Here is a 17,663-nt window from a genome sequence, read left to right as displayed (position 1 = left end):
ATTTGATTTGTAAGAGTTTGGTTTGAGCTGGAGGGAAAGTGCCTGATGAAACATGTACGCTCCTGAATTGACTGCCAAGGACTAGAGTCTGTTCCCTAAGGAAGTGCTCTTTAGTTGTCTTGGAATCAAAGCAAAGTTTCAGAAGTTAGGTAACTCATCAATAGGATATGCTCTGCTGATACTTGGCACTGTGATCTGCCTTGTACTGTGTAGCACCTTGAGCTTGTCTTAGTTTTCTAAAGACTTCATAGGCTGCTCTAAGTGGGTTTCTTGGTGGGCTCAGGAAGCTTATGTGGTATCTTCAGAGCTCAGAGTATTTTGAACACTACTATGAAAAACAGAAATAAAATAATTGCATGGTGAAAGTAGACCAGGGCTGGAGCTGAGCCCACTGCACACAGCTACTGAAGTATGAGCACACAGTTCTCTACAGGTCCTTGCCTTTCTTGGGCACCTTGGTCCTACCTCCATAAGAGCTGAAGGAATCTTCTTCTGTTTCTTAAAAGATGAATAATGAATATTGTGAAAGACAGAGGAGAAGGCACTGCTTGAACACCTGGATGAAGTTGGAGGGAAGCTCACACTCAGTGGTCGCTCTGCAAGATTAAGAACATTCAGGAAGGGAAGGGGAAAGTGGATGAATTGGTACAGGTCATATTAGGGGTGAGAGACGCACAGCACACAAATGCAGATGGCTAAGGGAAGCACAATGCCGCTTCTGTATCTGCTTTGTATTTGAGCTTTCCTTTCAAATCACCCCCTCAAGTCTGATTAGATGGGGGGTGGACTTCTTAGCACCCTCGGTTAAGGTAATAACCTACAACTACTTGAAGGAAGCCTTCAAGAAGGCTGACAACGCACAAAACACTGCTTGTTTTCTTTGAATGAACCTACAACAATCATCTAGTCCAACTAGTCCATCAATCCAACAGTCATCTAGTCCAACTTTAATAACATGTTAAAGCATGTTATTAAAGGCATCGCCCAAATGCCTCTTAAGCACTGACAGGATTGGGACGTCAAATGCCTCTCTAGAAGGCCTCTTCCAGGGTTTGACCATATGCTAGGTAAATAAGTGCTTCCTCGGATTAAATCAGAATCTCTCCTGATACTGCTTTGAACCATTCCCAGGCATCCTATCCCTGGATCCCAGGCAGAAGAGCTCAGCAGCTCCCTCTCCACATCTCTTCCTCAGGAAACTGCAGAGAGTGATGAGGTCACCCCTTAGCCTTCTTTTCTCCAAACTAGACAAATCCAGAGTCTTTAGCTACTCCATACAGGACACAGTTTTTTGTCTTCATTCTGGTTTATCAAAATGACGGAGGAGCCCTTAGAGAAATTGCTAAAGCACTTTCAGCTGCCATGCAGCCTGGCACTCCTGGCACCTTAATACACACACCTGGTGCTTGAAAGAAGAAATGTTCCTGAACAGTACTCAATGTGGTGGGCAGATCCCAAAGCCTCTCCATTCTATAGGCAGGAAATGGCTTTGTCAGCTTTGCCAACAGCGAAGGAATCTTACCTCTTTTCTTAAGTTCCACATAGCAGTTGTCACAGACCTTGGCTGCTTGATCTTTGAGGTACTTCATAGGGTACTTGTTTCTGGAGCAGTTTCGACATACGATCTGTTTCAGTAAGGAGAGATGCATGTCAGTGGCAATGGGATGTGCATGTGTGCCCATACCAAATACTCTCTGACCTGCCTGGGGGAGGGAGACAGAGACTGGACCAGGTGCAACTCCTCTAAAATGGTGGCAGTCAGGGTCAGTCTGCTGAGTGAGACATGGTTGCTGTAGGTTTACACTGCTGTAAGCCAAGCAGAACCAATCACTCTGGTGTATGCCATTGCTGTGCCCATCTCCCTATGAACCTAGAGCTTCCCCATGAGTGAGTCACACAGAGATCAACCTAATATTCTGTTTTAATAACTTTGTTAGTAACATTGGTTTCTTAAGCAATATCCTTTTGTATGTACATACTGATTTTTCTCTGTGGAATTAGAAAAAATATTTAGTAATAACTTCTTCAGACAAGAAAAAAATAGTGGTAGTTTGATTTAAAAAAAAAATAATCACAGAGGCTAAAAGACAGCTGCAGTTTAAGAGAGGACATCAGGTTTATGTGTATAAACAGATTTCTAGTCAGCAAAAAAGGGACAAAACCAAACAAGCTTACAGATCCCCTTGGGTTTAAGGCCAAAGGCAGCAGCTCTTTAGTGGAGCACAGAGGAAGCTTTCGCTTTGGTCACTGGCCAAACCATGCTCTGCTGCTGTCTTTCTTCACTTCTTTTGGAAAATAATTTTACCAGCTGTTACTAGGGACAGGACATGGGCTAGATGTGCTATTGCTGTGGTCCAGAACCCAGCCTGTCTTCTTAGTGCATTGTCTCTAGAGCTAGTTGTGTATCAGATACAATGACTGATACACAGCAACCATTACCTTGTGAGCCTTCAGCTGCTACCTTTGGGAATGAATTTGACCCTCAAGGGAAGGTTACTGCTGTGCCTAGTGAGTTATGTGAGAAGTCAGATTCTGGTCTTGATGTTGCTATGGGTTTGTAGACATTAGAGCAGTGGCAGCCAGTCTCCCAAAGGTGTGAATAAAGTCTCCTGGAGAAGCTCATGCAACTCTTACCTTCCCACAAGCGTAGCAATGGTGTCGCCTCAGAGTGAGGGTAAAGTCACAGCCACAGTTCATGCACATCATGACATGGGACACGGGTATCAAGGTAGGAGGCCTCTCACCCAGGGGTATTCCAAGCCTTTCCCTTAGCTTAAAAACCAACAAGAACAAATTAAGAAGCATCCACCCTTCTGAAGTCCACTCAGTCAGCAGTCAGCCCTCCTCTACCACAAATAGGTTTCCTCTTATTTCAGTCTACCCTCACCTGCTAAGACCCCCAAAGTTTCTAGTTCCTGATGCACGTGGTTACAGAGATATGGCTGCTTCAGTACAGCAGGACTGTGGCCGTGGTGCTGTTAAAGCCAGTGGTAACAAGTGACAATCCATGTGGACCTGTTACAGGGCAGGCACTGGCACTTCCACGTCAGTCAAGGATCTGGTTTACTGCATGTGCCAATTGCAGGGAAGAACACAAGTGAAAGCCACCTTTTTATTAACAGCTTTTGAGACAATACCCAGGGAAAGCTCTATAGCTTTCAGTCAGAAAGAGCCTGAATGCTTTATGTCATTGCACCTGGAGACAGCTCTAGTACCCTCACACAATCCAAATCTGATCTGCGCTTCCATGGCTGATCTGAATATGTGAAAGCAGCTTTAGAAAATGTGTTCACTGCTCCTGTTTCTTGGAATGCACCACGCTGCAGTGCTGTACAGGTGTCTCTGCTCCAAGCCCAGGGAGCTGCAGTCAGTGTGGAACTGAACCCAGTCTAATAAGCCATGCTGAGAAGCTGTGTTACGTCAGGTTCAGCACCAAAGTGTTACCAGTGCCCCACTGCCAGTTCACAGCAGCTCAGAGTTTGGCACAAGCTCTTGTGCTTTTGAAGGACTGTTTGTTGGGAGAGTTTCTTAGGAAAGAATTAAACTTCTGCCGACCAATAGGATTTAAACACAGAAAAATCAAATTTCTCCACATTTCTCCTTGTATACATTCAGGTTTACATCAGAAGCAGAGATGCAAAACCAATTATTTCTTTCATTTGTTGAAAAAGGGTTTGGTTGAGGTTGCTGTACTAATTTATAATTTTTTCTTGTTAAATATTTGAAAGTAGATTAGCTTCAGGCCAGAAGAAAAATCCTGGCTTGTTTTGTCTGTGTGGTTTTTTTTTTTTTTTTCAATTAACATTTTTTGTCTCTCGAGTCTTTAAATTACATTACACCATCACAGACTGGTTGAGGTTGGAAGGGACTCTTGAGGTCATCTAGTCCAGCCCCCTTGCTCAGACAGGACCACTTAAAGTCAGCTGCCCAGGACCAAGTGGTTTTATATTACCAACAAGGATGGAGACTCCTCAGCCTCCATGGGCAACCTGTGTCAGTGTTCAGTCATGCTCAGAGTGAAAAAGTGTTTCCTGATGGTCATGGGAACCTAGTGTGTTTGTTTGTGCCTATTGCTTCTAGTCCCTGTCACTGGGCACTACTGGGAAGAGCCTGGCTCCATCTTTTAGTACCCTCTCTTCAGGTATCTGTACACATTGATGAGATCCCCTCTGAGCCTTTCTGTCTCCAGGCTGAGCATTCCCAGCCCTCTCAGCCTTTCCTCACAGTAACGATGTTCCAGTCCCCTCATCACCTCTGCAGCCCTTCATTGGACTCCTTCCAAGGTTTCCACATCTCTCTTGTACTGTGGAGTCCTGCACTGGGCACAGCACTCCAGGTGTGGCCTCACCAGCACTCTTTTCCCACCAGTTAGTCTCACTTAGTGGAACTGGGGTTCTACATAAGCTACAATGAGGTAAAAATAGTCCATAGAGATAATAATTGCTGGTGCAATTGGAGCATTGCTGGTAGGGTTTGCACTGACAGTGACTTCATTGTGTGCATGATATTAGTGTAAGTAATTGCTAGTTTGGTTTCTTAAAATCTATGAAGTTTCTTAGAAGCATAGAATTGTTAGGATTAGAGGGGACCTCAAGGATCATCCAGTTCTAACACCCCTGCCATGGGCAGGGACTCCTCACACTAGATCAGGTTGCTCAGAGCCACATCCAGCCTGGCCTTAAAAACCTCCAGGGATGAGGCTTCCACCACCTCCCTGGGCAACCTGTTCCAGTGTCTCACCACCCTCATGGTGGTGAGACACTGGTCTTAACATCCAATCTGAATCTACCCACTTCTAGTTTTGCTCTGTTCCCCCTAGTCCTATCACTACCTGACATCCTAAAAAGTCCCTCACCAGCTTTCTTGTAAGCCCCCTTAAGATACTGGAAGGTTAAATTTGTAGCTCTTTCTAGTTATCCTTTAGGGCAAAATAGTCTTCCTCCAGAAGAACTTCTATCTGGGCAAAGACCACAGAATACAGAGTGTCATTAACATTTCAGATATGGCCCTTGAGCTCTGATGAGCTTCATAGTTTATATTTGGCATACTGGTTTAAATGAAAATAGAAAGGCTTGTCACTGGGAACTCATCATTTTATAACTCCCCCATCCTTTCCTCTCTCCCCCTTGCTCTTTACCCCCAAGCATTGACAGATTTGGCCTCCTTTTACCTCCACGCTGCTGTGGAAAGTGGAAGTGTTGTGAGCTTTGTAGTCCTCTGGGATGTGCCTGCTGATGCAGCTGTACCAGTCATCCCTTTCTGAGCAAGAGCTGTGGAGTGAAACAGAGCAGAGCAGTCAATGCCTTGCATAGCAGGGACTGAAATAAGTTGCTTGTGGATCAGAGGAGAAAGGCTTCACTTCATGAATGTTTGTCTTTCCCCACTACTGCACTGAATGGTAATTTTCTGACCAGGAAAAAAATTGCCTGTTTGACACATTCAGTGGCATGATTGGTGCAGATCCATGGTTAGGGGTATGACTGGGAAGGAGCTAAATGCCCAGGCCACTTTTCAAAGTAGTTGCTGCTTTTGCTATAAGTTGCTCAATCCTAGATCACATAGAAAAATAGGAAAGATCTCCTTTTGTCATCCTGCCCTAGCTTTCAGGCAGCTGCTCACAGTGTGTCTGTGCTCATCCCTACGGTGGGATGCTTTAAGTGGTCTGCATGTCGGGAACCACCCACAGTAAAGACGCGAATGCTTTAATTTTCCTCTCTCTGCACCACAGACAATCTCCAGTCTGCTGGCAAGAGGCCGGGACAGCAATCTGGGAAGGCAGTTTTGCCTCGGCTCCAGCGTGGCAGGCAGTTCTCCGGCCGGCCCCTAGATGGCCCTGGTGCAGCGGGCACGAAGCGAGCGCTGCTCTCCGCCGCCCGGGACCGCGGCTGGGCGCTCGGCGCCTGCTCCTCCCCAGATGCAGCCGCTCGTTAGAACCGTGAGCTGTCCCGCTTCTACTGTGTGCTTCCTGCCATCTGAAACTGTACACAGCTCACGCTGTTGCCAGCAGCAGTGCAGGAGTGCTCAGCGTGGTGTCCCCTCCCCGAGTCACGCCAGCTGCTCACATTAAAGCTGCCCGCCAGGCTTTGTTGTAAAAGTTGGCAGTGGCATCGTTGCCAGCTGCTGCTCAGCTGTGATTTCCTCACACCGTCCTCACGAAGGCCACCAAACAAGACATCTGAGAACAATTTGTCTTTTGTGGTTTTGAGGGGGAAAAAAAGCACCCCAAGGAAAAGGAAATGTCATCTGACTCTGCATCTCTCTGCACCAGCAGCGCAAGCCCTTCCCTGGAAAACACCAGCTCTGGTGAAATTCAACAAGCCTGGAGCAGCGACTCTAAGCATGTGGACTAACCCGTGCAAGCCAAGGGGCCATGTTACAGCAGCCCATCTCTGGCAGGAGTCTCAGGCTAGCCAGTCCTTATTATGACCAAAAGTCCTGTCCTAAGAAGGATGAGGATATCTGTATCTTCCCGACAAAACATATTCACAGCCTGCAAAGCACAAGTCCTGACTTCAACCTTTCTAATGCCAATTCTTTCTTGGAAATTCTCTTCACTTGGCTATTAAGATATAACTTAAAAACCCAAAGGAAATCATGGCCCATGTAGTGCTGTAAGTTGAGGCCACTTTGTGAAAGACAATCTGCTATCAAAAGGCTGATATCCAACTGGCCCCTTTAAACTCTTCTCCACTCCAGGAGGAAATAATCTCTGTTAATCACCTATCACAAGCAATAAAATTCCAAAGGCTCTGTGCCAGCTAGGTACATTTCAAAGGGAAATGGAGTGGGGCAGAGTGTTACTTAAGGCAGGTCTTGCTCCAGTGACACAGGGGAGTGTTGCAAAATTGGAAGAGTCAACAGCCAACATTTATTTCATGAGGGCCTGTCCAGTCTTCAGTGATCGCTTGAGTCTCGGAATTGCTGGCGCGAGTCAGTCTCTTTCTGTTGGTTGCTTTCATTTAATTTGCATGGATCAGTCTAAAGAGTTGTAATGAACATATAAAGAAGGATAAAAGGAGTGGTTTTGCAGAGCTGCATCCTCAGTGGAAGGACTGACACAAAGCTGTGCTACCTTTTTAGCCCTGCCAAACAGCAACAGTAGCAGTTATGTCTCTATTGATGTTTACTGTGTGGGAACAGTGAGGTATAGGCCCCATCTCACTCATGGGGACCTCCCCATTGCCACCAGCAGCTGCACAGCAGTGCCCATTTTCCTGAGGCACTCCTCTGCCTGCCCAGAGTCAAATATAAGGTCCAAACGAGGGGCTAATTTGAGCTACTTGCTCTGTGGTGTTTCCTTGCATCTTGTGCACTAAGGGTGTTTGTGACTCATGGATGCAGGTGGTTTAAGTTAGCAGAATGCTTTGGTGCTCCTTTTAGGAGTGTGGCGGGCCAAGGGTGTTGCGCAGTGGTTAGGAGAGCATAACTGGCTCAGTGGTGTCTCGTCAGCTCTGCCAGCCAGTACAGAAAGGGAGAGGAAAAATGTTCTTGGGTGTTTTATAGCAGATTAGTCCCGGAATGAGCAGCAAATGGAAGGTGAAGGGGCTCTGTTCTGTGCTCTTGTAAGAGTCAATCTCTGTCCAGCTCTTATGGCCAACCTTAGTCTCATGCCCTGGTTCTATCTACTATGGCCTGCAGTGGCCTCATGAGCAGAGAAGGCAAAGCAAGAACAATGCCAGTAGAACGTCCCAACCTTCTCACCAGGGACACCAACTCCAAATGCCCTGAATAAAGGGGACACACAGCAGTACATTTCCCATCTACAGTACAGCAGGGCTGCACGCACCCTGCTTTGTAACTGGCAGCAGGTAATTCAGCACTACTCTCTGTGTGCTTTGAGGCTGTGATGAGTGTGTATCTCTAAGAACATCTCAGGTATTTATTTGCTAGTTGTAAAAGGGAATAGGCAAAATGGCTTTGAGAGGTATCTGAGCACTGCCCACAGATGGCATGTGCTCTGGGAAGGAGGAGAGCTCCACATTCTGGTTCTGAATAAGAAAGTGCCCTCTCTGTCTTTCTAATGCACTGTGTTTCCAGCCGTGCTTCAGTGGGAAACAGATGGTGGGAAAGTCAGTGCTTAAAGCATTGAAGACCTTGTTAGTTGGAAGGCAATTTTAATAGCACTGCTAGTGTGCTATGTCTTTCATCCTAAGCTACACCTGACAATCAAGCCAGCCACTTTTATGTTGTAGCTCTAGATAAATTTGCAAGATAATTTTGGGCTGGAAGCATGAACAAATACTGCCTGATCAGAAATTGACCTCCTGATCAGAAATTTACCTACAATCGCTTTCTGGAATTAGCTTGTGATCCTGGGACAGAGATCCTGACGCCCAGCTGCAAGCAGTGCCAGCACTGCACAAACTCCTTAGTGAAACTCCCTGTACTGGAAATACTCCTGGGGTTGCCAGTAAAGGTTTACTTTTGGCTTTGCCATTTAAGCACTATTGAATGCTTTTATTGCATGGTATCACCTAATTACTATTCCTCCATCAGTTCTGCAACCAGAGCGGTATGAGGTAACAGGTGAGCTTATGAAAGGGAGATACACTTCTAGTGTCACAGAGAAAACATCTGAGATGATGAAAAGGACTCAGCCTTCTTAGTAACAGACTTTCTTCTCTTTCCTTTCTCATTAAGATGTTGTCAGAAGCTGACTTCTGATCTTTGCTTACTATATGAGTTGAATTAGTTCCAGTTTATGACCTTGGCATTTGTAACAAAGATCTTCATCATGTAATCAAGCCCTCACACAGCAGCACAGACTGAAATTGAGTTACAAAAGAATGAAACACCAGAGAAGTCTTGGGTATCAGTTAGACTAAGCTTGAGATACAGCTGTTTAACGCAACACCCTCAGCCATGACTGTGTGAGGACAGTACCTTGCTGACAGGGTCAGGCAATATTCATCATGTTCAATCTTCAGGACGTTTTGGGCTTTTTCTGTCACAGGGCGGCTGACCTGGAAACAAATGCCATGAACATGAGTGGGGGCCAGAACCCCATACAAGTTCCAATGCATATGGATCTCTGATGTTCCAGCCATCTGTTTGATATTTCAGTGCAGAGATGGGCAGGCAGAGTATTGGTGGTATAATGAGGAATGCTCTATTTAATATAGTGGTGGTGCTCAAGGGAAAAAAAAAAAAAACAAAACAGCAAAGTGTTTAATCCAGCTGTAAAGGTAATGATAAAGTATCAGTCAGGGGTCAGGGTTAATGTGGCAGGCTTAGGAGATGTTGAATGTGGCAAGAGCATATGGAGCTAAAGTTTTGGCTGTTCTTGGAATTAATGGAACTAACTTTTTTCCTGACATGCCTTATGATGAGTTATTTCAGTTCATTGAATGGCAAGGCTCTGTAAGAGCAAAAAAAAAAACAAACTTAAAAGCTGCAGCTCAGCAAAAGCCTTTTCCCTGTCATGTAGAGTATTAGTTGCCTATCAACAGCAACAGCCAGCAAGGAGAAGCACAGCTCACAGGACCAGCAGGTTGTTAACAAGCACCTGTAAGTGTTTCAGGTGTCCCAGAAGGTACCTGCTCTTCAACAGCTTGTCCCTTAATGGTCTTGGTGATTCCTACCCCAGCTGGGAACTAGTTTTAGCCTGTCAGGTGTCTGAGGTGATCAGCCTCACACCTTTTCATCAAACCGCAGCCCACCCAGGTCATTCTGATGGAATTAATGATTAGTAATTCTCATCTTGCATTCCTTCTAGATCCCCAGGCTCCTGACTTACCACTTCAAGTCTTCTTTCACATAAATACAAAGTCTCCTGTTAGCTACTGAACAGCTGGCTCTTGCTGGGAGCTATATAATGCACAGCTGGATAAGAAGCCAAGACCCCTCTAGCCAGTATCTCCTGTTGCATAGGCACTGGTGCCGGTGAGGAAAGACTATAAGAACTGGACAATTGTGTTCCTGTAATCTACAATTTAGAAATGTGCTGAAGAAGAGACTGTGCTTATAACACTGCATGCAATAGCTCCCAATATACACTTGCCCTACAAAGTTAATTAAGATTTTTTTAATCCTATTAATGGTTTTGATGCAAACAGTTACAGGGCATATGAAGACCAGGCAAATGGAAGCTTATGTAAATATTTGGTGGTAGGAATTTAAAAGCAGGCAGACTAAGCCCTGGTGAATATGCTGTAGAAACAAGCATGCACTGGCTGCAGACATGAAGAAAGGAATAGACAAAAGGGTATAAGCCCTGGGGCTGTTTAAGGCCAGGCTGGATGAGGCTCTGGCCAGCCTGATCTAGTGTGAGGTGTCCCTGCCCATGGCAGGGGGGTTGGAACTAGATGATCCTTGTGGTCCCTTCCAACCCTGACTGATTCTATGATTCTATAATAAATCTTTCCTGTCTCCAGTTTCATGACCAGGTGGTAAATCTGATTGTGGTTTGTAATATTTATGCAGCCTGAATAAGGCTGTTGTACCAAGTCACAGGCTTACAGATAATATTTTATATGTTTGCTTTGTGTTATTTTTCCTTCTGTCTCCTGTAAGAGGCAAGGGAATCTCTTGATAACAGGTCCATCCCCTCTTTCTCCTTGCTAGATGAGACAAAGCAGCAAAGCACTAACAACCCACTATGCAGCTCCAGCTGCAGACAGTAATACAGAGGAGGCATTACCTTCATGCCTGACACAGCCAAGGTGTTTTTCAGTCGGTATTTGCCGTCCTTCTGTGGATATGTGTACAGCAGAACGTCATTCATCTATATGAAGAGAAAGACAGAATCAATAATTTGCAATATGTCTTGCAGGCCTGCTCTTTACTCCTGGGGGGGATACCCAGAATTAGCAGTAGGTTGATGAACTACCAGGGGTGTTACTAAAGACAGGCCCAGGCCACACAGCTTAGACCAAAACCTGCCTTTCCACAAAACTCTGGGGAGTCTGCATCCAGGACTTTGATTTCCTCTTGGTTTTGACTGTGGCACTGCCTAAGCAAGAAGATGATCAGCTCTTTTTAATTCAGCTTGGGTGCAAGTGCTGGTTGCTTTAAGCAGTGAATGGTTTGACAATAATATAATGTCTATGACTGGAGTTGTTGAGGTCTGGATAGTGCTGCCTGACCACCTGAAACTGCTGCTGTCAATTGTCCACTAATTTGCTTGTCTGGGGAAAAAAACCTAAAAAACTAAAGCAGAGCCCTATGGATGTTTTCTTAAAAGGTCATAGTTCAGTTTTCTTACAGAACAGGAACAATGGTTAAAGAAAATTGACCTGGAATTAATACTCATGGGATTGAATCCTTATCACCCTGGACTTCACAGCAGAACTGTTGTTGCCTCTGTTAGGGTCGTGGGTTCACCTGTGGACACCAGTTCATGAAGCAGCTGTCTGATTCATAGCACATCAGGCTTATGTGCATTAGCTGTCCACCTTTACAATGCAGATTCCCATACCAACAGGCAAAACATCCTGAAGAGTGACTTCCCCCAGAACTTTGACTTCAAGCTTTACTACTTCTGAAAATTGAATTGGGTTTACTGAGGAGGATCAGGCAATGTTTTTGTAGAAAATGCTGAAAATGTTCATTCTCATGCTTAACAAGACTCCCTTGCTGTCCTGCATTGGCCACTCTGTGCTATATCTCTGTGTCCTTCTAGTAAACCTGAACTTATGCAGAGTTGAGAGCTCTTTGAATACAGCACTTCTCAGCTGAGGATAGAAAAGCTTATTATCAAGTCAGAACAGGAGTCTCATGTTCTCTGCAGTCCCAACAGGAGTATTTACTCTTTTTCAACAACACAGTAAAATTTTCTTAGAACAAGGTGACAAATGGCTTGTCACAGGGGTTTTCTGTGATTTACTTATTGCTCCATAAATTACTCTCCCTGCTAAGGTTAATCCAGTCAGCACAGTGACACCTGTATGATGCTGACCATATGATGATTTCCAGTTTCACCAGGGCTGTGCATAACCAGAAATTCATCACAACCTACTGCACACTGAGTATCCAGGGCCTAAGGGAACAAGAAAGGAGCAAATTTAAACCTTTTAGTGAAAAGCAGATGCAAGCTGGTTTTGCTTGATAGTACTAGTAGCAAAAATGACTCCATCAGCCAGGTGGGGAAAAGGTAATAAGGCAGGCAGTCTTTACCGCTAACTTTGAAAGAATACTCTTTGAAGGAAGAGAATAGCAGTACAGCTATTTTCCTAGTGATCCTGCCATCTCCTGAGTGTTCAGAGGCCTATATGAGAAAACTGAACTTCCGCTGGCACTCATCAGGGTCAGTACTTAAGGCTTGTTTCAAGCCATAAGAAAAGGTCCCTGGTTATGGACATTAAGTCCAAGGAAATGAACTCCTAAGGGGGATTTTCAGGATTCTGGCATAATGCGCTACTGGGTGTCCTGAACAGCAAACCCCATTTGCTTTATTTCTGTAACTTAGAGTATCTATTTCTTTACAAAGCAGCTCATTCTTTCATTACTGCTGATGTAGGATGGCACTGGTGCATAACGTTGTTTTGACAAGGTCAGTATCCCGAGAATTTATTATTGCCCATTGGAGGTTTTTTTCCCTCCTCCTGTTTTTCTCCCCCATAGACCTTAGCAGTGGGCTGTGACTCTGAGGTCCCACCAGCCACAGCTCCAGACAATGACATTATAACTTTTCAGAGCTTGCTAAGCAAGACGCACATAATTATAGAGAAAGAAATGGTTTGCACTCCTGTTTGCACTGCTGTCTCCTTTGCCACATCTGCACTAGAGACCTGGGTGGTGGCTGGATGAGTGCTCTGGAGAGAACTGGCATCAATAGCAGTGGTTTCATGCATCCTCCTGCATCACACTGCACACTGTTCCCTGGAGCAGTGGGGACTGGGGCATGATAAAAGCTGATCCTGCAGCTCCTCAGGAATCTGTGACTCACTGCCATAACATTCAGGGGAGTTCCCAGAAGTTGTTGGGCTCCAGACCCACTTTCTGTTTGCCAGAAAACTTCAGAATAATTGGGATCCCCAAGTTGCTCAGGTATTGATAAGGGAGCAAATATTCATATTCTGCACTGCTCCATGGACACATTGTCTCCAAAACAACAGGTGATAATCCAGAACAAGAAGGATGTGTCTGTTCTTTATTTTCGTTTTATTCTGTTACTATTTTTCCTTCCCCCCATTTTTATAATCTCCTCTGTTGTGATGGGAACTCAGTAACAAGGTCAGTACAAGTTTTCTAACCCACAGTGTCCAAATGAATTGATCCAAACAAGTTTATCAATGCCCTGCTGGCATCCATACATAATGCACCCTCTGTCTAAAATCTCCTGCCATGTGTCTGTTTTTTCTGAGTTTTTAAAGGGTACCTCATTATGAACCCTGTGTTGTTCTGTTCAAGTCTGAACAACATCCCCCAACTATCAGCAGAGCAGCCTGAATGTGTGTGGGGCTGCGTTTTCCAAGCTCTAATTCCAAAACTTGCTAGGCTCCAGCCCTGCCTGCTAGATCATTTAACATTCTCCCATTTGAGAGCCGCTTCTTGCACCCCACTTGCAACACAAGCAGCCTTTGTAGAGAAATTCTTGGAAGGGTGAGATAAGAGAGAGTCTCTGACTTGCACAGTGCTGTGGCTGGGGGGCAGTTAGAGAGCCTACCAGTGCAAGCAGCCCATACTGCACTGCAAAGAGGCCCCAACATCCTTGTAAATAGAGACCAGGCTCAGGAAACAGGCGCACAGCAAAACTCACCAAACATCCTGCCAGGAAGCACCAGATTCGACAATGCCATCAGCTTGCACAAAACAGCCAGCTTGAGTGGCTCTGTGAGACGCACAGAGTACACCCACAGCGACACATGGACATCAAAAGTCACCAAATGTGTGTCTTCCACACGCCTCGACAGGCAGTGTACAGGCACAGTGCTCAGAGCATGAGCACGCATGCCACTGAAGCACCCCTGAGTGCACAGCCAGGCAGGAGTCTGGTATGCACCCCACTTTTGGAGCATATTCTAACTGCAACCTAGTGTGGTGGTCTCCTCTCCTGGATGTCCCATTTTCAGCATTACCCTTCAGTGTGCACTCTTCCACTGAAACTCCTTCCACGTCCTGGGCTTCACTTAGCTTCAGTCAGAGTAGGTCCACTATTAAGAACTTCAGAAGACACTGTTCATATGAAAATCTGGTTTGGGCGGCTAAGGGAAATACACTTACTTCATCCAAACTAAATCAAATTCCACTGACACGTTAGATTCTGATCCTCTTTTTGAGTGTAGCTGACATGAGAGGCATCAAAGAAAAAGCCAGTTGTGAAAGGTTTATTTTTACTAATATATTAAGATAAATTCTTATCCCAACTGAGCTTTGCCAGTGGATTATGATATGGTCTTTAGGGGCTTTAAAGAAATGTGATTTGTAAGTGTTTAGGAGTCTAGTATTCTTCTAGTCTTGGGATCTTGTGGGTTTGGGTTTTTTCCACACAGTGTCTCCAGGCATCAGAGTCAAGGCAGTACGTGAGGTGGGCTCGATGTACTGGCAGGGGGAAAGATATTGTCATGCAGGCCATTACAAAAAGGTGTTGGCAGTGATGATAGGTAGGGCCTTGAGACTGATGTGTATGCCAGGATGAAAATACCTCACCATAACTATGCAGTAGTGAATGTATCCACAGGCTGAAGAGCCCATTGAGCAATGCATGAGCAGTGGTGGCACAGCAGAGAATCCACAGCGTTAGCAGTGGCAAAAAGATAATACCAGGTGTTGATGCAGGAATTACCATATTCCACAGGGAGTCTGCGGTTTCACCATACATGACATTGCTCTGCAGCCTGAGGAGCTTTCAGGGTAAAGGAGACTGAGTGAAAAAATCACTGAACCCAAAAGCAAATGTTTGCCAATGAGTTTCAAACTATTTCCAAGATCCAATCACCCCTGTCCCACCCCAACAGGAGACATAACATAGGAATTCTGAAGTGCTTGCACTTTAGTGTGTGAGGAGAGGAAATTAGCCAGTTTTATGTGTCTCTTACTTCTCGAAAGTGACCGTTATGGTTTAATCTAGCTCCATCCCATCCTTGACATGACAGCAGGTTTGGTCACAGTTTGCCTTTCTGACTGAAAGGAAGGGAAAAATGCTGAGCAACAGGACAGTGGCTGCTGCAGTGTCTCAGCTGCCAAGAGACACTTGTTTCTTTGCAATTCACATCTGGGTTTGAGAAGCTGAGCTTGCCCCAGGAACCGTAGAAAGTGCCAGATACTTATTTCTGTGCTTTCTTTGTCCCAGCAACACTTTCAGCCTCCTGTGACCTTCAGGCTGATACAACCATTTTGGACTACTTGAAATTTAGCTCAGTTTCTCTCAAGTTTAAATTGCTTTCCTCTCAATGTTTATTACCAATTTGATTTCTGATCTTCCTTTTAAACTCACCATGCCACTTATAATAGCAATTAAACTTCACACTTGAAAGTCCAACCCCAAGGCTTAGTTGCTGAGAGCCTTCAGGAGCTCTCATCCTCCTGATCACTTTGGAGACTTGCACTCCCTTGCAGAATTACAGCCTAGTCAAGGCCGTGTAGCTATGGCAGAAACATGGCTATGGCACAGCTTGTATTTCTCTTTGCAGGGCCAGTGGCATGTGTGAAGAGGGCAACAGTCACCACATCACTGCTGATGGTTAAATTACTTGCAGCTTCAAAGTTTCTGCCAGGATTCAGGGCTGCATAAGTGCAGGAGAAGATCAGAGAGAGAGACAGAGGGTAAAAATGTCAAAGGAGTCTTACCAGGAACAAATGCCGAGGGTGTCTGGTTTTGCCAGAGACTTTCATCAGCGTTCCCTCTTTAACAAAGACCTGAAGGAGAAAGCAGCAGATTGTAATCCTGAGACTTCTCATTCTGAATCTGACTGAGAAAAGAGAACATTCCTTCTGGAGGAAGAGCTATTCTAACTGCTTTCATCAGCACAGGAAGAGACAGATATCTCAACATTTGCTTCTAGTCTTACTCCTTCTGACCTGGTTTAGTCTGTGCCTGGGCTAGCCCTGCCATAAGGGGCATGGCTTGCATGTGTATCAGCACCCAACAGGCTGGAAACCTGCTTGTCCTCAACCCCCTGCTTCTGCACCATCGGCCGCACTCAGAGGTACCTGTGACAGACTGCAAAGCTGATGTAATTGGCATCAGTAGAGAACACTTGCAAAGTCCCCTAAAACAGACAACAAGAAAAGCTGAGCCCTCGGGTTTGTGCACACTACACCCATGGAGCTGCCTGCACACCTGACCTGCCTATGTGTGCAAACACAGCCCTTGGGTGGTGTTGTTACCAGGTGTGTGAACAGCACTACCTGTGGAAACAGCTACAGCAGCGCACTGGAACTTGATTCAGTGACATTTGAAAAAGTCTAGAACAGCTGAAGTACATCAGTGGAGTTACAGCCATCAGAGAACAGAATCCAGGGTAGTTTTCCACTCCAGAGCAATTTAAAATTGAAGAGCCCAGCCCCATAAATTATGTATGCTGGCTGTGGCAGAATTTGTTAAAACATTGCCTGGCAAGGGCAAGTGAGAACACTGATGTCCCACTGATGTCAGCCATTGACTGAATTATTTGGCTGATGAGGATTCTTATGTTATGAGTATGCATGCCTTGAAAATTGCTCCATGAGTTTTGTTAAAGATCTTGAAGGGAAATTTAGAATTGTGGAACTGAAGAAACATCTTTTCCAGTGTAGAAGCAAGTTAGTGCTGAGGAAACTGGACAGAAAAAATAATTTTACATTTAGAATCATAGAATCAGTCAGGGTTGGAAGGGACCACAAGGATCATCTAGTTCCAACCCCCTGCCAGGGGTAGGGACACCTCACACTAGATCAGGCTGTCTAGAGCCTCATCCAGCCTGGCCTTAAACACCTCCAGGGATGGGACCTCAACCACCTCCCTGGGCAACCCATTCCAGGGTCTCACCACTCGGATGTGGATTTGATGTGGATGGCAAGACAGAGCTAGACTCTCTCCCGCATTTCTGTTCATATGTTGCTTAAAAATTGTGTCGTGCATTAGAACACCAACAGGAAATGGTGAGGATAAAAATTGATTTAAGCCTTGATTTAAGGCTCTTATTCAGCCAAAGGAAACTCTGAGCCTTTCCAGGCTGTAAGTGATTCTTGGTAGTGTTGCAGCCTTTCAATAGGAGTATACAGGGAAGAAACCAGCAGCTCCATCAAAACATACTGCACATGGGATGGCAGGGGACAGCTGGAGCGAAAATGTCAGATGGCTGCTCTGTGCAAAAGCAGGGGCAGTGCATGCCCGAGGCTCTCAGCACCCCTCTGCCCACTGAGAGAATGATGGCTTTTTTACTCAAAGCAGTGCTCCAGTCTTATCACAGCAGCTCAGTCAACAGCACATGTAGAGGTCTGAAATCTGTCCATCCACACAATCAGAGCTCAAGCTGGCCAGAAACAATGTTCTTATCAGCACAGGTTTGCCGGCAGCACTCACCCTTCCTGGCTGGAGGAGGCCACTCTGCCCTCTCACGCTGTGCTCAATGTGTACCAGCTTCTGCAAGTTTTCCTGGGGAAGAGAAACAGGGTTTAGGAGGCTGTGTGGTGCCCTCACACTCCTGACCATTTTATTTCTCTAAAAGTGGTATTACAGAGTTACATCTCAGAGAGAACTTGGCCCAGGGATTCTCCACTCAGGATGTCTTCTTCCAGTC

General features: G+C 45.4%; 1 protein-coding gene across 2 annotated transcripts in view; it reads right to left on the bottom strand.

Annotated features, from left to right (window-relative positions):
* FGD5 (FYVE, RhoGEF and PH domain containing 5) overlaps nt 1–17,663 on the bottom strand; it is an 82,567-nt gene that overhangs the window by 4,955 nt on the left and 59,949 nt on the right. For both annotated transcript variants that reach the window (XM_054387185.1, XM_054387186.1), the window contains exons 11-18: nt 17,447–17,518; nt 15,730–15,798; nt 10,640–10,723; nt 8,884–8,963; nt 5,171–5,270; nt 2,635–2,772; nt 1,523–1,625; nt 466–596 (exon numbers count right to left, since the gene is read on the bottom strand). In XM_054387185.1, coding sequence (XP_054243160.1) covers nt 466–596; nt 1,523–1,625; nt 2,635–2,772; nt 5,171–5,270; nt 8,884–8,963; nt 10,640–10,723; nt 15,730–15,798; nt 17,447–17,518 — 777 coding nt within the window. The remainder of the gene's footprint in view (nt 1–465; nt 597–1,522; nt 1,626–2,634; nt 2,773–5,170; nt 5,271–8,883; nt 8,964–10,639; nt 10,724–15,729; nt 15,799–17,446; nt 17,519–17,663) is intronic.

This window comes from Indicator indicator, chromosome 15 (genome assembly GCF_027791375.1).
Source record: "Indicator indicator isolate 239-I01 chromosome 15, UM_Iind_1.1, whole genome shotgun sequence".
NCBI lineage: Eukaryota > Metazoa > Chordata > Aves > Piciformes > Indicatoridae > Indicator > Indicator indicator.
This window is presented reverse-complemented; position numbering and strand designations above follow the sequence as displayed.